The sequence below is a fragment of the Chenopodium album genome, chromosome 8 (assembly GCF_948465745.1).
Source record: "Chenopodium album chromosome 8, dcCheAlbu1.1, whole genome shotgun sequence".
NCBI classification, from domain to species: Eukaryota; Viridiplantae; Streptophyta; class Magnoliopsida; order Caryophyllales; family Amaranthaceae; genus Chenopodium; species Chenopodium album.
In genome coordinates, this window is record NC_137841.1 from 43,258,601 (window position 1) to 43,284,699 (window position 26,099).

The 26,099-nt window shown below is 37.2% G+C and overlaps 4 protein-coding genes across 6 annotated transcripts; all 4 read left to right on the forward strand.

Annotated features, from left to right (window-relative positions):
• Nucleotides 1–1,003: 1,003 nt before the first annotated feature.
• Nucleotides 1,004–7,233, forward strand: LOC145641838 (uncharacterized). Of its 3 annotated transcripts, none has more exons than XR_014115560.1 (7): nucleotides 1,004–3,776; nucleotides 5,851–5,941; nucleotides 6,077–6,166; nucleotides 6,267–6,498; nucleotides 6,593–6,682; nucleotides 6,760–6,806; nucleotides 6,938–7,233. XR_014115560.1 is itself a non-coding variant. In XM_081692820.1 (7 exons), the coding sequence occupies exons 4-7, from the start codon at nucleotides 6,332–6,334 to the stop codon at nucleotides 7,012–7,014; spliced, it is 384 nt and encodes a 127-aa protein (XP_081548946.1). In that variant the 5' UTR covers nucleotides 1,004–3,776; nucleotides 5,851–5,941; nucleotides 6,077–6,166; nucleotides 6,267–6,331; the 3' UTR covers nucleotides 7,015–7,233. The 3 variants fall into 3 exon arrangements, 2 of the variants coding, with proteins under 2 accessions (XP_081548946.1, XP_081548947.1); XM_081692820.1 differs by having other exon boundaries at nucleotides 6,757–6,806; XM_081692821.1 differs by lacking the exon at nucleotides 5,851–5,941 and having other exon boundaries at nucleotides 6,757–6,806.
• A 2,761-nt stretch (nucleotides 7,234–9,994) lies between these two features.
• On the forward strand, nucleotides 9,995–11,517 carry LOC145642972 (ATP-dependent DNA helicase pfh1-like). The gene is made up of 4 exons (XM_081694129.1): nucleotides 9,995–10,346; nucleotides 10,452–11,051; nucleotides 11,131–11,238; nucleotides 11,429–11,517. Exons 1-4 carry the CDS (start codon nucleotides 9,995–9,997, stop codon nucleotides 11,515–11,517), a joined length of 1,149 nt encoding a protein of 382 aa, XP_081550255.1.
• A 6,364-nt stretch (nucleotides 11,518–17,881) lies between these two features.
• Nucleotides 17,882–19,901, forward strand: LOC145642973 (uncharacterized). Its single transcript, XM_081694130.1, has 2 exons — nucleotides 17,882–18,915; nucleotides 19,025–19,901. The coding sequence occupies exons 1-2, from the start codon at nucleotides 17,882–17,884 to the stop codon at nucleotides 19,899–19,901; spliced, it is 1,911 nt and encodes a 636-aa protein (XP_081550256.1).
• Nucleotides 19,902–22,628: 2,727 nt separating this feature from the next.
• Nucleotides 22,629–23,356, forward strand: LOC145642974 (uncharacterized). Its single transcript, XM_081694131.1, has 2 exons — nucleotides 22,629–23,178; nucleotides 23,292–23,356. The coding sequence occupies exons 1-2, from the start codon at nucleotides 22,629–22,631 to the stop codon at nucleotides 23,354–23,356; spliced, it is 615 nt and encodes a 204-aa protein (XP_081550257.1).
• The last annotated feature ends 2,743 nt before the right edge of the window (nucleotides 23,357–26,099 follow it).

Here is a 26,099-nt window from a genome sequence, read left to right on the forward strand (position 1 = left end):
TTATTATTATTATTATTATTATTATTATTATTATTATTATTATTATTATTATTATTATTATTATTATTATTATTATTATTATTATTATTATTATTATTATTATTATTATTATTATTATTATTATTATTATTATTATTATTATTATTATTATTATTATTATTATTATTATTATTATTATTATTATTATTATTATTATTATTATTATTATTATTATTATTATTATTATTATTATTATTATTATTATTATTATTATTATTATTATTATTATTATTATTATTATTATTATTATTATTATTATTATTATTATTATTATTATTATTATTATTATTATTATTATTATTATTATTATTATTATTATTATTATTATTATTATTATTATTATTATTATTATTATTATTATTATTATTATTATTATTATTATTATTATTATTATTATTATTATTATTATTATTATTATTATTATTATTATTATTATTATTATTATTATTATTATTATTATTATTATTATTATTATTATTATTATTATTATTATTATTATTATTATTATTATTATTATTATTATTATTATTATTATTATTATTATTATTATTATTATTATTATTATTATTATTATTATTATTATTATTATTATTATTATTATTATTATTATTATTATTATTATTATTATTATTATTATTATTATTATTATTATTATTATTATTATTATTATTATTATTATTATTATTATTATTATTATTATTATTATTATTATTATTATTATTATTATTATTATTATTATTATTATTATTATTATTATTATTATTATTATTATTATTATTATTATTATTATTATTATTATTATTATTATTATTATTATTATTATTATTATTATTATTATTATTATTATTATTATTATTATTATTATTATTATTATTATTATTATTATTATTATTATTATTATTATTATTATTATTATTATTATTATTATTATTATTATTATTATTATTATTATTATTATTATTATTTATTTTTTTTTAGAAAGGATTTGGGAATAAAGATATCTCCATTCCAGTTATTAGCTTAAGCAGAGATTGACAAATACTTCAGCAGAAATTAAATGCAATATGTGACTTTGCATGGTGTATGAGACATCTTAAACTATTAAAATCTTTCATTATGCATTCAATAAATATATGCAAAATTTTATATGCTTGAAGATGTTCATTGAATCAATCTAATGATAAAATTTATATATGTACTCTCACCATTTTTTTAGTTGCATCACTTTCATAAAATGAAAACTTCAAATAGTTGCATCACTTTCCTTTTTAGTTAAGTAACTCTTTTATCTCTCTCCTCCCACATGAGTCCATTTTTTTTTTATTCTATGTATATCTTTCATCTCTAAAAATTGTTAGAAGTTTGCAATTTGTAAAGTGATGCAACTAAAACGATACGGATGAAGTATATAAGTTAAGAAAGATATTTTCTTAAAAAAAAAAAAAAGTCTTATCTTGGTCTCACTAGCTAATAGCAAGCGTAAGAAAGGGTTGAATCCAAGAGAGGTGTTGAATCAACCGCCGAGATACTACCGTTTAAATAAGCTAATGAAGTCAATATTGGGTTGGTTTTATGTAACATGTACTAGTTCAAATCAACTAAGACTAAGGGGAGATTAACTATATTTAGAGGATTCTAGGGCTCGGGAATTACCACTCAACTTCATCACAAATCACAAATAGCATGTAGCAAACAATGGTAAATTAAGGGGATAATATAGGGGAAGTCATCTAAAGCACCCAACTACTCTCTCAAGCTAGAGGGATTACTTGAATCATGAATACAACCTACTCTCGTGGTTACAAAGCACAAAACAAGTATTAAAGCATAATTACGATGACAAAAACATGCCCTTGACTGGAAATTCCTATTCTCTTGGCATTTCAAGTCAATTAAGCATAAGGGAGCTAACTCAAGTTCATCTCGATCCTTTGTTGAGAAAGCTTGGATAATAGTTCTAGCAATGGCCATATACAAAAACTAAGCAATTAAACCACTTAAGCTCAACTAATCAACACCCAACAATTACCAAATCAACACATGCAACAAGCAATTAGTGCCTACATTGAGGGTTTTACCCAAACCCTAGAAAATATTAAAATAAAATATTCAATCACATACAAGAGAGAGAAATAGATGATGTAGAGTCCAGATATATTGTTTGATTGAATCGACATGCAAAATGGTGAAAAAAAAACTAATAGGGACTATGATCTAATTGTACAATTGAAAATATAAAAAAATACAATTGAAATCATTTAAGTATCACTAATAGGGTATTTAATATCACTAAATATCTAGTGTACTATTTGATCATCAATTATATCAATTTTGTGAGACAACTTTTTTTTAGGCTCACCATTAGACCGTTTTTGAAACGCGGTCAGAACCTTTAACCAACGTTGGGTAGTCTATATAGTGTGCATTTTTCACCTAATGAGTAGGTCGTCAGCCTTCTTTTTTAAATGAAAAAAAAAATATTTCACATGCCTATAAATGGGAGCTTGGGAGTACATAAAGATAAATACACAGTGTAGTATAAAGATAAATACACAGTGTAGTATAAAGCATGGATGAGGTGAAAGAAACAAATCTATAAACCTTATAAAAGTTTAAGTTGGATGACACTGTAGCTTAGTAACAGTGCATCCTTACGAATAGTAAAAACTGGTGCTATTACCTCACTGCCCCCAACATTAATATATTGCCTGATTTGCCCTTGCTTCCATTGACTGGTTTTACTTGCACAGGTGGTTTTCCTGTTTGCTTGCATTAGTGGGTTTCTGTATACTGAGGGACTTACTGCCAGCTAAGTCAAACTTTTTATGGGTTTAAATTTGGATTAATGTTGTTGATTGAAAGTGAGGGGACGCCACAAATGTATATTAAGATTGGAATTGGTTTTTAGGTTGTACTGTACACAGAGTTTAGGCATAATTTGAATTTGATACTCGGTGTGGTGTTTCTGATTTATGGTGCAATTAATAGATGTTCAGTGTTGTTATGTGTATAATTTAAATTGATTTAGGTTTGATTATGTACATGTAATCATGCTTTGTGTCTATTGCATGTATATTGAGTGGGAATAGGTAACTTACTCTTGATTTGCTGTACTTGCTAACACTGTTTCACTGTTCACAATGCTTGAGTCGGTGTTCTTGAGATATTAGCATAGCTCATTTCTCATATACTATATATAAAGGAAAATCTGTTTCTATCTGGTGTGTTTGGAGGTTTCTGAAATAATTGTAGTGAGCAGCTGTGACTTTGTAAGTTCAGTTTGTTGTTTTGTAATTAATCTTTTTTCTATTGGTTTTGAATGATGGATTCTCCCCTTTTGTATAGATTGGAAATATGAATTGGGTTCAACAAATTGGCTGGTAGTATTGCATGTATTTTATATTGTCTATTGTTGTTTATTTTGCATGATTGCTCACTGTTGTTTTTGGGTTAACAACAGACATATTGTATCATTGATTTGTTTTACCATATTGTTTTCCTATTTCTGATTTCATTTGTCCCTTTTACTTGCAATAAACATAACCTTCAACACTATGATTGTGGTGAATTCAACTGCCTTTTCTTGGGTAACACTTTTTTGTTTTTGGTTTTCTATTTTGTTTTTGTTTTTTCGGTACTATGGAAGTGGTTTGGTATTTCAGGTACCGTAGAATCAGTGCGGATCTTCTGGTTAGTGTTGGCTGGTCGTTGTTCTCCAAGTGGTGTGCGTCTTTATGGTATATTTATTTGCAATTCTTAAAATATGGAGTTGTTGTTGAGTTCTAGAGTTTGAATATGCTATCTTTGTCTGTGTTGTTGTTCAGCTGTTGGTGCTTTGCCTTGTATACTTAAAGTTTGTTGGTTAGAAGTTATTACAGTTGTTCTAGGTTTTGTTGTAATGGTCTATGTGTTGTGTGGGTACTCAATCCCACTTGTCACGTCAGGGTAGACCTTTTACTTCCTAGGGTGAATGTAGATATAGGTGTTAATAAATAAAGGAGGGGGGGTATAAAAGACTACAGTTGTCCTATGTGTGTGCTTTGCAGTTGTTGCTCGTGTTTTTGTATACATTTTGAAATGTCTCTCACAGTTTAAGTCAAATGATGCTATGTTGTTTCATAGGATGGGCCTGTTGACCCAACTTTATTAGATGTAGCATCCAATATGGTTGCTGTATTTTGTGTTGGACAAAAATTAGGGGGTATCTCTGCTGTTGGTTGTATGAAATCATTGGAGGTCTAAATGTGGGTGTTGCCATTACAGGTTATGGCTGCAAGACCTAACAAGGTGTACATTCCTTTTGAGCCTCTATTGCAAAAGATAACTGCTATAGTGCTAGGAATAATGTCTGGGTGCAAGTTATCCGACCAAATAGTCGAGCATGCTTGACGTTCTTTTGAGGTGATGCAACCACAGTTCAAGAATCTCGTGAAAGGGCAGCGCATAAAGCTGTGAAAAAACTGATTTTCCTGTTTGGCATTAAGGTGTCTGACTTTACATATGATCAGATTAGGCTCCATGAACTATGTATGAAGCTGTTCCGGAACAAGTGTGCTGAACTATTGCAAGAGAAAGGGAAATCCCCTCAGGCATTTGCTGGAGAGAGCTCTGGACGTAACTTTGCTATCGATGGTACAAGTATCCATTGACTATGCACAAGTTTTAGTGATTGTTGTGCGAAAAACTGGTGCTCTGTTACAGCAATTGAAACTACTTGGGTGGAAGGTCATGGATTCGTCTCATGGGTTATGGTTAATTTTCCTCTAAGTAATAATGGGATGGAGTGCATTTTTAGTGAGTTCTGTCCTTTAGCATGTATTGCTGAACAAAGGGTTTCAAAGAAGGTCATGTTTTACTTAGCTTGTAAGTATAATCTTGAGATAGTTGATGCTAGCTATGGTGCGACGGCAAAAATGAGCAGGAAGTGCTATTCAGAGAGAAGTACTTGATTTTAAAGGGACATCTCCAGCGCTTGGAGCTGCCTTGTCTAGAAGCTGCTGGTACAAATCCTGCAGCTGGTGAGGAAAATGTTGTCCTGACTGTTGATGGGTCACATGCCCCTGTTGTGACCAGCATGCCTGTTACTCCAGCTAAGCGTAAGAAAATATTACAATTGGCTCATGAAAGGGATTTAGGGGAAGGCACCTCAAAGCAGGCAGCATCTGGTTTGCTGGAATTAGGACAGTTGATTGCCACCACTAAGTCTAATTAGTTGCTTCTTATAAGTTCTAGAGGAGATATCTTTTGTGTCATTTTAGTATGTATATCTAAAAACAACAAATGATTTTTTATGCTTTGTATCATATCATGTATATGTAGATGTTGTTAGGTTCTGGTAACGGTTTCTTTTGCTTGTAATGTTGTTAGGCATGTAACAACATAATTCCTAAAACAGAGGCGTCTGTATTTTGGGTAGGGATTCATGAATTAAGATACAGTATCAGGTGTTCATTGTAGAAATCAACTGTTGCATGTTTTGTGTTAGGATGGAGATGCAGTCTTCCATCTATCTCTATGTTCTAGGGCAATTAAAGTGGCATGTATAAGACTGCCACTCCTTTTGTTATAATAACACTTTCTTTAAAATATCTATGGAATGGTCCTTTGTTTGCAATCAATTGTTAAAGATGTAATCATATTAAGGTTCTTTAGGTTGAATGTGTGGCTTTTACTCATGTACTATACTGTATATCTGGTTAATATGTTGTATCATAAATATTGTTTATCATTATTATGTTAGCCAGGTTTAGTACTTGGTGGATAATGTGTGGCCTATAGAATGAAGTGCAAACTCTACTTCTTTGAATGCAGATTTTAAGCAAATATATTGTGGTACGTGATATTAGTGTTCCAGTGATTGCGTGTTAAAGATAGTTCCATTTGGTGGTGGCATTATTTATGGGTATTTAAAATTCCCTGTTGATACAATGGTTTGCTTTATATAGTGCATTGCAATTATGTCTATTTTGCGTACTTATGTATATGCATTTGTAATTGGTTTCTCTTTTTTTCCCAAACCAAAAAAACAACTTTAAAGACTGCCATTATGGTATTCCGTGTTTATCACGTAAAAGTTGAACAGGATTAATCGAGCTTCACAACAAGCGCCAAAGTCAGCGATACAGAGGTATATTATTATGTATTGTTGCCTTTTATGTGTTTATTATTAGGTCTTCTTGGGGTATAAGTAGTTTAAGCTTTAATTTGAATATGTTTTCTTGGTTAAGTACAAGTAAATAACGGGATGGACAACCTTCTGCTTCACGAGTTTCGAAGAGAAATCGGTGTTTGAATGGATCATCGGAGTTGCAGGCACATAGGTACATTGATTTGTTTAAACGGGTTTTTTACGTTTACTGAATTAATTAGCCCTGCAAACATACCCATTGATGTGTGCAGGACACAGACATGCTGTGTACCTTCTATATCTGGAACTAACACCAGTCAGGAATCTTTAAGGTACATGGTAGCACATTCTGGTAATATACATTGCTATGCGTTAAAGGCATATGCCTGACGTGCTTGGTTGTTGATACACTGCTATTTTATTCAGTCATCAGCACGGGCCTACGAAACTACCGCGATCACGTGCAACTAAAAAGAAACGCAGTCTTGATCAAGTGGCTGAGTTATTACTGAAAAGGTACATGGTTTGTTATTTGGCATTACAGGCTGCTTAAGTGCTGCCAATTGTAATATTATCTTCTTTCTGTGCAGTAGCTCAGTGCAGAAGAAAAGTAAAACTCAGTTCAAACCCAAGCCCCATTGTAGGTTTTGAATTGACTACTTTGCGTTTAATCATGTATTATAAACTGCTGTATTACTGAGATGTAGTTTCTTATTTGTGTTTATGTAATTCCTATTGATGTCACCTGTTCCTGCTGCTGTGACTGGTCAGCCACTTCCAACATCACCTCTGAAGTTACTGTCCCCTACATGCTGTTCAAAATGTGCTGCGAAAAAATTTGCATTTGAAACTGTGAATTTCTGCTGTGGCAATGGGGATATCAAAATTGCAACAAATGAATATCCTCCAGAGCTTAAGCGATTGTTTACATCAAAAGATGAAGATGCAATTCACTTCCAAACTTATGCTAGGCTATATAATAACTTATTTACCTTTAGTTCTATAGGGGCAAAATTGATGCAGGAACATATAAAGGCATATATGTATTCAAAATGCACGGGCAGATGTATCATTTTGTTCCTAATTTGTTGCCTAATAAAAACACTCCAAAGTATTTGCAGTTGTACTTTTATGATGGCCAACAAGAGGCTAAAAATAGACTTGGATGTTTTCCAAAAGTTAGGCAGGATATCATAGATATATTGATGCGTGTTTCTTAGCAAAATCCATATGCAATTTTTTTTCGTTCTCTGAAGGAAAGACAGGTAACTATAGACACCAAAATTGTTCTCAATTAAAGTACAGTGCTAGATCAACGTGTCTACAATGCTCCTGTCGTGGATGATGTTGATGTTATATGGCCAGATAATGTATCATCCAGTTAGAGTTTAAGTCCTCATATCTTAGTATATGGAAAATCTACAAAATCTCATAGGATATATCATAACTATGGATGTTATGATCCATTGCAATACCCTTTATTATTCCCTCGTGGGGAATGTGGTTGGACTCAAGGGTTGAAAAAACAGTCTCATGGTGGTGCAAAATAAACTGTGTCATTGCCAGATCCTATTATGTCCTGTGCTGTGCACACTGCTGAAGACTTGATCAATGAAGAGGATAAAAGTATGGTTTTTTTTAACCCTTAAAAATATGTTCTTTTTCTTTTTTGTACAAGTCAACATGTATAAATTTGGGTGGATGATTGCATTTTGTTTGCTTAACAAGATATAAACTGGTGTGAGTGGTTTGGTTATGCAGGAGCATCAAAGAAAAACACAAGAGCAGATAAGTTCATTCCTCCAAGAGAGTACTATGCTTACAAGTTGCAAATTCGACCTGAAAACATGTTGTTGCGAGCTGGCCGATGTTTTCAACAGTATATAGTTGACATGTATGTCAAAATTGAAAACATTCGCCTTGATTATTTTCGGAATAATCAACAAAGCATACGAGCTGAATTATATCAGGGCATTCTAGATTCATTAGACTATGGAGAAACTATTGCTCGTAATGTAGGACGTAGGGTAATCTTACCCCCAACATTTATTGGAGGACCTCGAGATATGAAGAAGTGCTACCTTAATGCCATGGCTTTGGTTCAGCGATATGGGAAACTAGATTTCTTTGTAACTATCACTTGCAATGCTAACTGGCCTGAAATTAAAGCTAAGTTAGCCCCTAGTGAAACAGCACAAGATGTCCTGTTTTAGTAGCTAGGATTTTCAGATCCAAATTGTTACTTCTAAAGAAAGAGATAATGGAGAAGCAAGTATTTGGCAAAGTGTCTGCAATGGTGTATGTAGTTGAGTTTCAAAAAAGAGGATTACCACATGCTCATTTCTTAGTGATATTGAAATCAGAGTGGAAAATGAAATGTCCTGCTGATTATGATAAGTTTGTGTGTGCTGAAATACTGCCTGTCAGTAATAATAACCTACGTAGAACCGTGCTTGGACATATGATGCATGGTCCTTGTGGTATATTAAATCCAGAATGTCCATGTATGCGTAATAGAGGTGGTACATTGGCTTGTAAGAATAAATATCCAAAACAGTTTTCTGATGAAACTTCTAATAACAAAGATGGTTATCCTATCTACAGAAGACGTGAAACTAGAGAATAGGTAAAGATAAGTAATGTATATCTAGACAATCAGTGGGTTATTCCATATAATCCTTACCTGTCATCCTTGTTTGACTGCCATTTAAATGTTGAGGTTTGCTCAACGATTAAAGCAGTTAAGTATCTATACAAGTACGTGTGTAAGGGTCATGATAGGGTGTCATTTAATATAGTGCCTGGTGAGGACACCTCTGTTGATGAAATTAGGCAATTCCAATCAGGTAGGTGGGTGTCACCTTGTGAAGCTGCCTGGAGAATATTTAGTTTTGATTTATTTGAAATGCACCCTCCAGTTTTTCGACTGCAGGTACATTAGCCAAATGCACAAACTGTACACTTGCATCCTCATGAAAGATTATGCGTTGTTATTGCTAATTCTAAACGATCTTCCACTCAATTAACTGAATTCTTTGCAGTCAACGCAGCTACTGAAGGTGGAACAGGCCAACTGTATGGTGAATTTTGCGAGCATTATAGATGGGATGCAGGTAGTAAGCAGTGGAAAAAAAGGGTTATAGATAGATTTTCTGTAGGCCGACTGGCATTTGTATATCCTGCAGAAGGGGAACGTTTTTTCTTACGGTTATTGTTACTTAATGTCAGAAGTCCAACTTCATTTGAGGACCTTCGAACTGTTAATGGCCATGTATATCAAACTTTTCATGATGCAGCCATGAAGTTGGGTTTAATTGAAAATGACGATGTTGCATACTTAACATTATCTGAAGCTTCAGAAGCTCAGATGCTTGATGCCTTACGCCGCTTATTTGCAACAATAGTGATCTTCTGTTAGACAGCTGATCCAATTTCTTTATGGCATAAGTTTTATCCCTCTTTGTCTGAAGATTACAACCACACATATAGTAACAATCCTCCTAAAATTCAGCAGTTAACTGTTCGCTCTATTGAAAGATACCTTGAAGCTATGGGGAAGTCATTGGCAGCATTTGGTTTACAGCATCTATACATACAGTTTGATGTTGAGTTCAAAAGAACAAAGGACATTATGGATGCTCTTGATGCTCCTATCCCAGAAGACTGCCTTTCATGTCGTTGTAGACTTAACATTGAACAGGATGCTGCATTCTCATGTATTATGCAGTTTGTCATGGAAGGAAAAGGAGGGGCTTTTATTTTATAGATGGCCCGGGTGGAACTGGTAAAATATTTTTATATAAAGCTCTGTATGCAGAGGTCAGGCTCATGAACAAGATAGTTTTGCCCACGACAACATCAGGTATTGCTGCAGCAAATATACCATCAGGTCGCACAACCAATTCAAGGTTCAAAATACCACTTGATAGTGAAGCTTCTCTAGCTTGTGATGTTCCTAAACAAGGAAGTTTGGCAGCATTGCTCAAGGAAACTACATTGATAATCTGGGATGAAGCTTCAATGGCTAAAAAACATAATATTGAATCTTTGGATTTACTACTACAAGATGTATGTGACAATAAAACTATGTTTGGAGGTAAAATTTTTGTGTTTGGAGGTGATTTTAGGCAAGTGTTGCCAGTTGTTCCTCACAGATCAATGAAAGAAGCAGTTGAAAGCAGTATTGTTACTTCATATTTATGGTCTAAGTTCATTAAGTTTAGATTGATAGAAAATATAAGAGCTTAGGAGGATTTACCCTACTCTGAATTTTTACTTGCCTTAGGTAATGGTGAGCTACAAGATTTGGAACCTACTTATGTGCATTTGCCAACTCAGATTACACAGTTTTGTGACAGTGAAGAAGATTTAACTTCTGATCTGCTAAGAGTAACATTCCCTGAAATGATGGAGGGTAATCTATGTGCTGAGAGCTTTATTAATCGAGCAATCCTGACGCCGTTAAATGATGAAGTGGATTCTATTAATGCATTCATGATAGAACAATTTCAGGGAAGATCTGTTAAGTACAAGAGTTTTGATACTATGTTGAATGATTCATGCAATGTATATCCTACGAAGTTTATAAACAGTCTGTGTCCAGGTGGAATGAGCCCTCATGAACTAGTGCTCAAGGAAAATTGTCCAGTTATCTTGTTACATAATCTACTTCTGTCATCATGCTATGGTACACGTCTTACATGTAAATGTTTCTTCCCAAATGTCATTCAGTGTGTGATAGCTACTAGACAGTACAAGGGAGATTATGTCTTCATACATAGGATTAATTTACGCCCATCTGGATCTCTAAATTATCCTTTTCAGTTTGAAAGGAAACAGTCCCCCATCAAATTAAGCTTCGCAATGACAATCAACAAATCTCAAGGTCAAACTCTAAATCAAGTGTCCATTCATCTTCCACGGCCATGTTTTTCTCATGGCCAGCTATATGTTGCTTTGTCCAGAGCTAAGAAAGCAAAAGATGTTGCTGTTTTTTTATGCTAAACCTCCTAAACAGTATCCTCCGCACACTGTTAAGAATGTAGTGGCTTATGAAGTTCAAAGACTAGCAGGTATTATGCAAAACTATACAGACAAACCAGATAACCAATAATTCCTGAAGAGACAGTGTTAAAAAGCAGACTTTTGGGTTTTGACCTAGAAGAGGTATACATATAGCCATTGAATCATTTTTTCCATGGACACTTTGGATAATTATTTAAGCAATGTTTCCCTTAATGAACATCCTGTTTGTATTTACAGGAAACAGAAGATGCAAATATGAAATATTGAATTATTATCCATGCATGACATCATCGTATACTAAGGTTTATACTAAATCTCTATACTGAAATAACATGTTTTGTATGCCACTATATTATGTACAACCTATTTTTGGTAGACATTTTTAGAATGTTTATTGTCATTGTATACCACTTAAATAACAGCTTCAGTATTTAAATGGCGATTATCATCTGACCAACATAACCATAGTATTAATTTGAATGACATCTTTGTTTAAACACTGTCTGCATTGTAGATACATTGCTTTTAATTTTAAAACAAATACAATTCCAAAGGTAATCAGTAAAGACAGTATGATGCATAGGTGAGGCTTATTTATTACAATACGACAGTCATACACCTGCAGATTTAACATAACAGAAACAATAACAAAAGGGGTATAAAGGAAGCACTAGCATAATGAAATACATGGTGATAAAGACTCTCAAACTAAGCTAGGTGGGTTATAATACACTGCATAAGTTGAAGGGAAGTAATACTTTGGGTGAATTATGTGTGCATCAGTTATGCTTTATACTACGTCCTTCAAGTATACTTCTAGATGCCATTATTGTTATCTGTAATGGTGAAGACCTTGATGTGGAACGTTCCACGACCAACATAGTGGACACTCAAAATATCACCATGCATCACTTCATTGTCAATTACAAAATCCTCCCATCCAGTATATAGGAACACACCATGTGTTTCTGGTATATCAGCACCTAACAAATCCATAGTCCACACTGGTCCTTCAGTGTAACGCGTACGGGACCTTGGAAGTTATACAGAAAAGATTTCCAACTGTTTGGCAGAGGCTACAAGGACAAAGAAATATATGCATTAACTCTCATGTTACTAAATATACAGACAAATAGATACATAAGGGGGAATCACATACATAGATATATATATACACATGCATATCTAAAACATGATCATTTATAGATAATCAACATGTAAGCTAACATGTGTACAGTGACATACAGATTAGAGGATACAGATTATGAAAATTAGGCTTAAAATATAAACATTATCTTAAGAGTTTAGAAATATACCAGAGCAGTTATGTAACAATTATGATATTGAGTGATATAAGTTGGAAGATTTGAATCCATTTCTCACCTCATGTAAAAAAAAAAAAAAAAAAAAGGATTGCTTGTGTCCTGAAAATTGTTTCTACATATTATTGAATGATGCAAGCTGTTATGAAAAGTGTTTAGTTATTGCCTTTTCTTTTTATATTAAAAACATTATATAAAGCATAACTGATTTCCTTTTCCTTACAGAATCTTATTACAGCAGTAGAGTGTTGGTGGTAGCTAATATGCACGCTTAAAACTATTCACACTGCGAGATACTAATGTCAAGTCATTTCAAGGTCCTTATAGAATCTATATGTAGGTAAAGATATGGTGTTAGTTGTATATAATTGTAAGTTGAGTAACACCAGGATTTGTTACAGTTTTTTTGACATAGAATCACCACAATGAAGTATTATCATTGCTATTTTGATTTACAGAAAGATTTTATATGCCTTTGAATAATCCAAACAAAATAGTATCAATATACAGGAATACTTTAATAAGTATTACCCTATAGTTGAAAGCAAGTAAGCAATATCTAACACTTCCAGATTCTCCAGTATTGGGTTGTCCATATACCAATAACTGATTTATGGATTATAGTAGAGTTAAACCATGGAATTGTCTGTAATTGTGATAGGATAATATAGAGGCTATTAACTTTCCGTGTAATTAAGTTACAGAACTATTTGTAATTGCTTTTGCTTTCTGTGTTCCAAACAGAAATTCAATAGCTTAGTACAATGAAGCCATTCTAATGGATTATTGAGAAAGAAACTGCAAATAATACATGATTCATTAAACTTAACATTAATATTATTGAATCCATTATATCATAGAAGATCTTTATCCTACTATCAATAACTCCTAAAGTTTAAGAATAGAACAAAGCAGTTTCCATGGATTTGAAGTGAATCACACACCAAAGTTTGCCAATAATACATGCCTTCATTTCCAAAGTTCAAAGGAATGCTATTTTTAACACAATTGGATCATTGCTACACAGAAAAACAACCCCAATTTTTCCATATTCTAATTTCCTGTTAGAAAGTACTTGTGAAATTGCACTGCTTATTCTACTGTGGATGTTTCCATTGACCTTGGAGTAGATCTTAACAACAGCATCCCATGTCTTGTCACCATAACACATCTGAATTTCTTCTTGCGTGTTGACATGAGAAAAAACCTGGTTGCCAAAGCTTACTGGTATTTCCTGCATATACGCAATTTCAAATGAGCTCAATACACTACTTCTGCAGTATTAGATGCACTATATTAATAACTTAATTACAGTGAATACGATACAAACCAGTGAATCTTCTTCAAAACATCTTGGAGTAAACACCCAAGGGAGCCATAGCCTATCCCCAATTCCTAAGTACTCTAGAAAACCAACACTAGATGCACCAGTTCCACCACGTGACACAGATCTCTAAAGAGGCTCAATAGAACTGAACCTTTCTACCATTGCAGATGAAAATATCCTTACATAAAAAGTCCTGTTCCCAGCATAATAAACTATAAGAATTTCACCTTCACGGATTTGATTGTTAGTTACAAATGCTTCCCACCCGAAATCTAAGGACATGTATTCCCTTGCTTGCTCTGTCACTTTAAGCAACCGAACATTCCATATCCGACTATTACTCCCACGAATAACTTTTACTGGACTGCGAACATTGGCTAACATAGCAGCCCAGTTGTCTGGTAACTCCTATAAAAAACATGAAACATATCAGTAATGATTTGATAAATCAGAACAAACATATGTAACACAAAAGGAAATCATCCAAAACATATAAAGAAGAACAGCCATAATGTAGGGTTTCTTAATAGTCCTTGCATACCAACTCCTGTCGATATTCATCTTGAAAAAACAACAGATGGCTTGGAAAATTATTGTATAGACTCATAATTTCTGTAATCAAAGCATGAAATCGTAAATAAGATACACATATATGTCAATCAATATGATTATGTAAGTGAAAATGTTAAGGACACGAAATCTAATCATTTACAATTGAATTCTATTTCAAGTTATTGTTTGTGTAGGTTAGTACTTGTACAGAAGTATACAAGCCAACAACTAAATGCAATGAAAATAGAAGAGCACATAATGCAATGATTTTATTAAAGCAATAGTTATAGCAGAAGAACGGATGAAGATATATTGTCAGAACATTTACCTTTAGGTGTTTTTTCATAGCAAAATGTACATCAAACTGTTGCACATCAACATACAGTTCTGCTTATATAGTAAATCCGTGAATCAAATGTGTACAGAGGGAATCTCAGTGACAGTTACTATAACAAATGTTTACATTGATAAACTTTGACCACATTTAACACAGTCTATTAACGCTGTATTAATTTTAGATACAACTGGTCAAATATCCATGCTGATTATAACTTACATGCATTTAAATTAGGTGACTGATGCACATGTAACTTATATGAGAATTCAGTGTAAATGCAAGTGCTTACAGGAATTAAGGACTATGATCAGTGTATGTATCTTGATTATTGAGAAATGTCTTTGGAAATCTAAGTTCTGATATGTGAACACACCATACTTTAATTTTTCTTTTGGAATTGGTTAACATTCAACAGGTCACAATGTAAATGCTCACTTATTTAGGTAATAACAATGTTACTCAAAGTATCAGATGCAATTAGGAATTTTGTATAGGGTTTTCCCAATTACACCACCATATAGTTTTGCTATTATATCACATATCCATTTTAACATAAATTGAGACAGTGTTAAACAAATTTAGCAAAAACCTATGTGCTCTTTCATGCAACTTTAATTATTATGATAAAATGGTTACAAATGTAAGAGTCGATTGTACATGTAACATATGTGAAAGGGCAGTTTTCATGTTTGTTAAGTATATGCCTTTTGAATTACTGATATAAGCGCTTTAAAAACTCAAAATATTCTATATAATCAAATATTACTTCATTCCATTGTTTGATGCAAAGATGTTAACATTGCAAATTAGTCCTTGTACATGAATATAATAAGGACATGCTTATTAACCAGGAACACCAAACACTAAATACATGTAGTTGCATTCCTTGCCATAGATACATAACATCTCTGTTATCAGACACTCAATTACTTAAACTAATAGTTATTATTACACTTGTAAACAAAGGCTAGGATAATATGAAGCAGATCCATGGGAAATGAACCTATCCTGGTCCAAGCACTACTTCAAATAATAGAGGATATCCTATTTTATAAATCACCAAAGCACCTAACCCAACGACAACACTTGCATGTTCATAAAACAAGGTTACGCCATTGCATAACGTGCATGATGTGATCATTCCTTCTTCTCGGACCACTTGTAACTCAGCACACCATTGATCCCTCCTGTGACGTAGGAGAACAGCTGTGCATGAGTCTGCAGTCCAAAAATGCATTGTGGCAAATTATATGGGAACAACCTATTAGGGGGGGGGGGACATAAAACCCAAAACACTTGGTTAGCCATTCACCTAGAGCCTTATTTACACCAGGCCACAACAAATATACATATACATAAAGGCTTCTAATTCAAAAACTTACTATAACTCCTTGGTGAATACACTGAGCATTAAAGACATATGTAAATGATGGCTCCGGATGTTGTTGTTGCAATAGCATAAGATGGTTGTCCATTTCTACAACATTTAATGGCAATCTTCTACGAATAACTCTTGTCTGTATTACTGGAGTACCTAACAGAGTTGTATCATGACCATGATATGAGAAGATTTGAGTATGAAATGTACGTCGACCTTTATAGTACATTATCAAGGTATCTCCAACCTCAATATTATTACCTGAGATGAATTCTTTCCAGCCTCCTTCTATATACATTATAGTAATCATATTTCCATGTTTAGTTCTTCTAATAACAATATCCCATGCTGGACCGTCACAGCCACGCATAATTTGACTTGCTCCACACTGATTTGATAGTACATGATAGAAAGAACCAGGGATCTCCTGCTTTTGAGCAAACAAATAATACATTAGCAAAAACATATAAACATGTATGAATATTAATAAGATTAAATACAATTACATACTGCCATGTCTTTATGATCTTCTTCAATTCTTAATATCCACTTCATGATTGAGTTATTATATGCCTACCAACATAGGCAAGTGTCAAATTAGTAACACATATATAAACAATAATTTCACTATATATTGAAGAATAAAACAAAATTAAATTTAAATCAAGAATATCCTATACATACCATCTCTAAGGAACCAAAAATAACGTGTAATAACAATGTTATACGATATACTTTCTTACATAATTGTCCAACATCTATATATAGTATGTCACAACCTTTGTACATTTGGACCATTGTACACTTTAAGGAAGAATCTTTCCATGTACTGTAGCCATGTGAAATAAGCAATAACACAACATAATTATATGTGGTTTGAAATATACGCATCATCGATGCCCTTAGTCCCCCTTGGACTTATTGATACCATACGTCGAATGCTACATGTAGTCTGATTCGACCTTCAATCTTACATGTACTCTGGTTTAAATTCCAACTTTAATAATTATTCAAAGTGTCATAGTTGTTGTATAGGATAGCTCCCGCTGGACTATCGCCCAGCCCCCAGGGTGCGCACTCACTGCCGAGAAAGCAATTAAGGAGGTCTCATTAGCCCGGTGGAGTCAGCCCGCAGGTCTGACCAGGCTGGACTCTCCACGAAGGAGATGGTACGCCTATAAATAGAGGGTAAAGTACAACGGAAAGGAGGTTAGACACTCAAGTTATTATACTTTCTACATCTCTCTAAGTACACTTTCTCTCTCTAAACACTCTCTAACTTAAGCTTCGGAGGGGGGTTCCTCGAGCCACCCCGAGGGCAGTTTATGTGTGCTGCCTTGTGTAGGTTGTTGACGGGACCCAGCTCACCCAGCAGAACCCTTGGATCCATACTTGGAACAATTAGCGCTAGAAGGAGGGGTAGGATCATCTAACCTGAGGTTCACCAACTGAGCTAGGGACTAGTTAACTAACCACCATGGTCGGAGAAGAAACTGTACCGACACCCATGTCCAAAGCTAATGAGACCAACTAAACACCACAAAAAACACCCTTAGTAACCCTCGATCCAAAAGGATCCACCGGAAATCCCAAATTGACCATCTCTCAGAAATCCAACCCCATCATATCGACATCGGCTGCAGCTAAAGCGACGTCGAAACCAGTCGATCTTGTAGGATCTAGTTCCATTTTCAAATACGGAATGCCGTTAACAGGCGCGAACAATGAGCTCATTGTTTCAGCACCTGTAACCCAGAAACCGCAGCCCGTAAATATGCCAGCCATCCTGCAGAACCTCTCTAAGTGCAGTAAGGAGCAGCTGGCAGCAATGACGGCGGTCCTTACCAATATGGGTAAGGGGGCGAATCCGTCACCGACAATGGCAACTGCGGAGCCCGCAACAAAGAATCCGGCTTCCTCAACCCTCACCCCTGAGCAAAAGGAGCTCATTCAGCTGAGGAAGAGGGTATTGGAGTTGGAAGCTCGTAATCTGAATCGAGAATGGAGCGTGGAGGAAATAACTCCGGCACAGGTCAGCCCGGAGAAGCGGGTCCCCCGCAGCAGGTCGCCAGCCTCAGAGCGGGGACCCAGCCCAGAGAGAGAGAAACGAGCACGAATCCAGGTTGTCCTAGATGATTCCCCATTTTGCCGGGAGATTCAAGAAGAACCAATGGAGAAGGTAAAGATGCCGAGCTGCAGATACAACGGAACCACAACACCCAAAAGCCACATATCAGCTTTTGAGAACCACATGGTACTTTATACTATGATGGACTCAGTCTGGTGTAAGGCGTTCCCGCCGACCTTGGAGGGGCTGGCAGCGGAGTGGTATGGAGCTATTCCCAAATGTTCCGTATACTCGTATAACCAATTGAAGAGAATGTTCATGGAGCATTTCATAACCCTGGTAGACCGAACTAAAATGACAACCAAGCTGATGTCATTAGTTCAAGGGAAAGACGAGCCCCTGAGGGAGTTTATCACCAGATTCAACAAAGAGGCAACAACCATCCCAAATATGAGTCAAGTGGTAGCACTACTAGCAATGCAGAGTGGCTTACTACTAGGCTCACCATTCAGAGCGTATATGGGGCGTAAGAGCCTCAAAACACTTGCTAAAGCGCTAGGTAAAGCGCACGAGTTCATCAAAGAAGACGAGGCTGACAGAGCAATGCTGAGTAGGAAGGCACCAGGTAACTCAGTTAAGCAGGCAGAGGTCACCTGGGAAGAGAACACACCCAGGGCTGACCAGCCGAGTAGGGTCGAGCAAAGTCGTAGAGAAGCGGACAGAGTAGTGGGGGTGAGAAGGTCAGATCCAAAGAGAGAGCCAAGGCCTGGGAGGTTCGACCAATATACCCCACTAACCCACTCAAGGTCTCATATATTCAGCGTGAATAAAGCTGATGATAAGTGGCAGAGACCCCCCAAGGATGGTTAATAGGAACCGTGATACCAGCAAGTGGTGTGACTTCCACAGAGACCATGGCCACACCACTGAGGAATGCACACACTTGAAGGATAACATAGAAGATTTATTCAGGAGAGGGTACCTGAATCAGTTTAAGCAGCGCGATGACCCTCCCAAAAGGAGGGACGAGGATAGAACAGGTCGCGCTGACCGCAGAGGAGGTCATAGGGGTCCCGCTGGAGATAGAAACAGAGATGGCAAGCTAGAAGGCAGGGTATATGTGATTAGTGGGGGTCCAGTGCATGGAGGAACAGTTAACAGAGCACGGGCTGACCTGCGGGCGATGATACATCAGATAAACGACAAAGAGAAGCGTAGATGGCCATCTCTTCCCCCGCAGCCACGAGCCTTGTTTGACGAGTATGACCAGAATGGCATAATTTACCCTCATGATGATCCACTGGTAGTGACAATGAGAATTGCAAACTGGGAAGTGGATAGGATATTGATAGATGGAGGCAGCTCAACCAACATCATATACATCAGCGCGTTTAACGAGCTGAAGTTGGAAAAGAAAGATTTGAAGAGGGTGAGTTACGAAGTCACCGGGTTTAATGGATCAGGGCTAACTCCGGAAGGCATAATCGAGCTCTCAATCCGGGTGGGTGAGAGATCAAGAAGGCGTGATGTTCGAGTAGAATTCCTTGTGATAAACTCTCCTTCACCCTACAATGTGATCATGGGAAGACCACTCATCCACAAGATAGGCGGATTGGTATCCACCTATCTTCTTTCCATGGCCTACACAACTAATGAGGGACGGTCAGCAAAGCTCAGGGGGAGTCAGAAGACAGCTCAACAATGTTACATAACTGCCCTAAAGTAGCCCGCAAAAACCAGACAGCAGCCTGGCTCATAGTGAAGGCCCCCTTAGCAGGCTGAGAGGAAGTCAAGGAAAAGGAAGCGTGAAGAATATCATAGGGAAAAGGATAAACAGAAGTTAGCAATGGAAAACTTCGAGCCTGCAAAAGAGGAAATGGCTAGACCACTTCCCAGTGGGGAGCATGTCACAGTTGAGCTCACAGAAGGTGACCCCTCGAGAACGGTGAAAATTGGGAAAGACATTGATCTAGGAGTAGGGGTACACCTTGTAGAGCTGCTGGGGAAGAACAAGGATATTTTCGCATTTTCCGCAAATGAGATGCCCGAAATTGACCCTGCAGTCGTGGTACACAGGCTGAATGTGAAGGAGCATATTAAGCCAGTTAGGTAGAAAAAGCGAAGCTTCTCCACGGAGAAAAAACAATCAATCCAGGAGGAGGTGGAGAAACTCTTGGAGGAAGGATTCATTGAACCTTGTGACTACCCAGAGTGGTTAGCCAACGTGGTCATGGTGAAGAAAGCAAATGGCCAGTGGAGAATGTGTGTTGATTTCACAGATCTCAATAAGGCATGCCCAAAAGACTGTTACCCGCTGCCACGGATCGATCAGCTGGTAGACTCAACCAGCGGGCACGCCTTGCTAAGATTCATGGACGCCTTCTCAGGGTACCATCAAATCAGCCTGCATGAACCAGACCGGCAGAAAACCGCATTCATCACCGAAGGGGGAGTGTACAATTACATAGCTATGCCCTTCGGGCTGAAGAATGCTGGGGCAACCTTTCAAAAGGCAATGGATATGGTATTCCTACACCAGAAGGGTAGAAATGTTAAAGTATACATTGACGACTCGATTGTTAAGAGCGTCACGCAAGCAGGGCATGTGTCTTTGGAGTGAAACATTTGCCACCCTAAATAAGTATAAAATCAAACTCAACCCGAAGACATGTGTCTTTGGAGTGAGCTTAGGAAAGTTCTTGGCCGAAGGTCGAAGCAGTCCTAAGCCTGCCTGAGCCTAAGTGCATCAAGGATATCATGCGGTTGACGGGCAGAATGGCTGCGCTGACCAGGTTCATCAGCAAGTCAGCGGATAAGGTTGTACCGTTCTATCAGCTACTGAAAGGGAACAGAGAATTTAAGTGGGGAGCCAAAGAAAAAGAAGCCTTTGAGGGTATTAAGGAGCATCTAACTAAGCTCCCAACAATGATCAGCTCGGAGCTGAGGGAAAAGTTGCAACTGTACATCTTTGCGTCAATATAGACAATCACAACCGTTCTGCTGGTGGAAAGACAAAAGCAGTAGAGGCCAATATACTTTGTGAGCCATGTACTGACTGCGGCAGAACAAAGGTACCCATTGGTAGAGAAGCTGGCCTTCGCATTGGTCACCACAGCAAGGAAACTAAAACCATATTTTGACGCGCATGTAATATAAATCCTCACAAATCACCCACTGGAAAAATAGTTACAGAAAATGGATGCATCAGGCAGACTCCTAAAGTGGGCAAGTGAACTTTCTGAGTACGAACTCGAGTTCAAACCTAGGGCAGCCATCAAGGCATAAGACTTAGCGGACTTCATAGTGGTAGCCTCCTATGAGGAGAAAGAGGATGATATTGGGGTCTGGAAGGTGGAAGTAGATGGATCCTCGGCCCAAATGGGAAGTGGAGCAGGAGTCATAATAACATCTCCAGAGGGAAATGTATTCGAGTACGCCATAAAGTTCAAGTTCAAAGCATCAAACAACGAAGCAGAGTATGAAACAGCGCTAGCAGGCCTGCGTATGAGCATCGCAACGGGAGCCCGTAAAGTACATCTGCAAACTGATTCTCAGCTCGTCGCCAGCCAATTGCAGGGAGCGTACGAGATTAGAGAAGCCGCCATACTGAAATATGTAACTAAAGTAAAGGAGTTGGCAGCTTAGCTAGTCCACTTTCAGATAGACTTAGTTCCTAGAGCAGGAAATTCCCAGGCTGACGCTTTATCTAAGTTAGCTAGTTCCACATTACAGAGCTTCACAAGGACAGTGATGGTTGAAGTCCTAGAGGAATGCAGTATTACCAAAAAGGAGCAGGTAAACTGCATTGGACAACAGAGGGCTTGGTTTTCAGACATTCTGGCGTACAAAGTTCATGGCTCGCTGCCCGATGACGAAGTACAAGCTAAGAAGGTTAAGAAGGACGCCAATTGGTATGTGGTGATGAATGGGGAGCTCAACAAGAAAGGCTTCTCAAAACCACTGCTGAGGTGCATCCCAGAGTGGGAGCAGGAAGGCATTATGGAAGAAGCCTACTCGGGAATATGCGCTAACCACATTGGTGGAAAGGCATTGGGAGTAGAAGTCCTCAAAAGGGGGGCATACTGGCCAACTCTCATGCAAGACGCGCTAGCATATGTAAAAAAAATGCGACAAGTGTCAGAAGTATTCACCAGTTATAAACCAACCAGCAAATGATCTAACTCCAATCCTCAGCCCAATCCCATTTGCTTAGTGGGGAATGGACATATTGGGACCTTTCACCACTGGGTCACCGGGCAGGAAGTATCTCATCGTGGCAGTAGATTACTTTACAAAGTGGATAGAAGCTGAACCCACTAAGTACATAAAGGCAGTCCAAGTAAGGACATTCATATGGAAAAACATCATCACAAGATTCGGTGTGCCACAGTGCATAGTCTTTGATCATGGATGTTAGTTCGACTGTGACACCATCAAGGACTACCTGAAGGACATGGGCACCAAGTATGCAAGTGCCTCAGTCTGTCATCCGCAGAGTAATGGCCAGGCAGAAGCAGCAAACAAGCTGATCCTAATAGCCTTGCAAAGGAAGCTGGAGGAATACAAAGGCCTAAGGGCAGACCTAGTCCCAGAAGTCCTTTGGGCAAACAGAACCACTGAGAAGGAGTCCACTGGTAAAAGCTCTTTCACCCTGGCCTATGGGGCTGATGCAGTCGTCCCAGTGGAAGTGAAAATTCCCAGCCCGAGGATACAACACTATGAGCAACAAGGAAACGAAAAGTGCATGCTAGAAGAGCTAGATTTCCTGCCAGAAGTAAGGCTAAAAGCAGCTCTCAAGCTGGCAGCCCAGAAGAGCAGGATTTCAAAAGCTTTCAACAAGAGGGTCAAGCATAGAGAGCTCCTCCCCGGAGATTTAGTCCTTAGAAGGACAACAACAGTGGGAAGAGGAAATCAGCATGGAAAGTTGTCAGCGAAATGGGAAGGCCCTTTCATCATTCACGAGCAGGTTGGACCAGGAGCATTCCTCCTTGCAGATCAAGAAGGTCAGGTCTTAAGAAACAGTTTCAATGCTAATGTGTTAAAGAAATATTTTGTTTAAATAGCTTGAAAAAAAAAACAAATATAGTTGTTTCAAGTTTGATAAACCTTTATTCAGTTCATGTTATGTTAATTAAGGCATTTGAGCCATTTTTATTCAATGAAATACAAGCCTCTGCGTGAGGAGTATTTTGCGTAAATCTGTTTAATATGTTATGCCCCAGCATCGTATGCTAACATGTAGAAGTCAAACAAAAATAATTACAAAGTGTTAGAGGCAAGAAACACTCTAGCACAAAGTGGCAAAGTACCGTTAAAACGACAAGTTAAAGCATCCCTCCCTAAAACCTCACCTCACCTGCTCAAAGCAAAACAGGGCACCACCTCGGGGACGCCTGAGGGGAAGGCCTGTCACGTTCAGCTTGAGTAGGAGAGAAAAGGGGAAATGAAGAAGATGAGCTACATGGGAAACACTAAGGTTCTCTTAGTCCCACTTAGCCCACCTCTTTGAGGGGGAAAGGAAAGGAGGAGACAGACATACAGTAAGCCCTTACTGTAGACACCTAAAAATGTCTCCCCAAAACCAAACCCGATGATAAACAACCTTTCACCGCCACTATTGGTCGGGTTTAGTATTTAATCCCGAGAGTGCTTAAAAAATCGTATTTTATTAAATTCATATTTTTGAACAGTCCATGGATTAGTCTTGTTGTTTGGTAAAAGCATAGTTTTAATTTCAGCCCAACTTATTTTAAGCCCAAACCTTTTTTATTTTATTGTTTTATTGTTTATTTTTGGCCCAAACCTTTTATTTATTTTTATTTAATTGTTTTCTTATTTTAGCCCAAATAATAAAAAGCCAGAAAAGGCCTGAAATTATCAATCGACACTTAAAAAGCCGAAGGAAATTAGGGTTAAAAATGTATTTAGACGGAAAATGGACTGGAAATTCCCGCGCCACGGCAGACTGCCACCGTGTCACGGGAATCCTTCCCGTCTGACGGTGGGACTTCCCGTGACACAGGAGGTCTGCCGTGACACGGGACATTCCGTGTCTTTTCCGCGTAAACCTTTAACACGTTTTTTATCCCGTTTTCTGAAAATTTCCCGCGTCACATCAAAAATGTACCGTGTCACGGGAAAGTGTACCGTCTGACGGTGGAGCTTCCCGTGTCACGGTACAGTTTGACCGTGTCACGGGATACTTTTTAGGGTTTTTATCATTTTAGGGTTCCGTGTGCTCCCTCAGCACATTTTCCCTATAAATACCCCCCTCATTTCTGATGAACGGGGCACCGAATAATTTTATTATTTTATTTTCTCTCTTGTATGCTTTAGCCTAAACACTAGCCTACCCTTTTCACTTCAAAATTCCTTCTTCAAGTACTCAAAGGAGTCCATACTTTACTCGTGGTTCTATCCTTAAGCCAAGGCGTGAAAGGTAGAATTGTTTGAGGGTTTGGCCCCAAAATCAACTATACTTTATTTAATTTAATTTAATTATTTTTTATTTATTTCCTTGAAGTTACTAACTCGTTTATTATTTTGTAGTTGCAAACAAACAGAATCAAAGTAAGGATCATGCTCCTTTTATTTTTATTATTTTTCTAACGATTTTATGTTGTTGGAATTGTGATTAAATTGGTTTTAATATTAATGTTGTTTTATTATATTTATGATCACCATATTGCATGTTTAAAGGGAATATGTAATTGAAAATCACGCCTAATAAGATAATTTGGACAACCGGTTTAGGTTCTTTTTAATCTTGTTAATTAATTCAAGTGATCACAAATATTTTAGAATTATATGTTGCATTAATATTCAACCAATTTAGCTTAATAATAGTTTGGAGCAAATTGAATATTTTGTTTTTATGTCTTTGAGATCGCGGGAATCACTTTTCACTATAAGAATCGAGTAGAGGCCAATACGGGCGAATGTGACTCCATGACTCACTTCGTACCATCATCCCCGATCCTCCTTTCGTGGTTCCGAACCATATGGAGTTAGTAATCTCATGGATTATGAATGGGGTGTAACCTTCACGGGTCAATCGTTGTTGCCTATCGTTGTCCCTTATTCGTGGTTGCCTTTTATGATCCGTGAACGGTTTACAAGTTCCTTAAAAAACTTGTTGGCGGCTCCCTACTTTATTTGTCCCTAATCGTATTATATCAATTCCCACTTCCTATGAGTGCCAAGCATATTCACACATGCTTTTAACGTAGGCGCACTTCGAGCGACGCCTACAATTTGGCGACTCCACTGGGGAGGATTCTTAATTATTTATCGATTTGAGTGATCGGTATTTAATTAAGATGAGTGGATGAGACTTGAAAGATTCTTGAAACAATATTCCTGTGATTAATTTGGCATTTTTGTATCTGCATAGACGTTTTAACGTCGCGTTCAGGTCTGTCCTGTAAGAAAAATTGGATAACTTGGTTGCGCGCGAAGGAAAACAGGACACCAGTCAGATTTTCTGACTGCCGTGCCACGGCAGAATCTTCCGTGTCACGGTACAGTGCACCGTCTGACGGTGCACAGTACCGTGACACGGGAATTTCTGCCGTGTCACGGCAGTCCTAAAATCAGTCTAGTGACTTATTTTCTTTCCTCACAGTCGACTTCCTTCGATTTTTCTGAAAAAACGTATGTGTTCTACATGCGTCTTAGCCCCGGGGGATTTAAGCTCTATCGACCCAAAAACGCTCATGGCAATAAGGGTTCATCCGAGTTATTAAATCCACCCAAACCATGGAGTCGAGTTCGATTTCATCACGAACTCGCGGAGCCGCCCGTTGGCATACACGCTCAAGGGAGGCTGGCTTGCTAACGCGTCCAAACTCTTAACCATGGTACCCTTTTGACACCCAAAGCTTGACCAATAGCTGAACACAGATCTCGACTCTAGGTTGCGAAC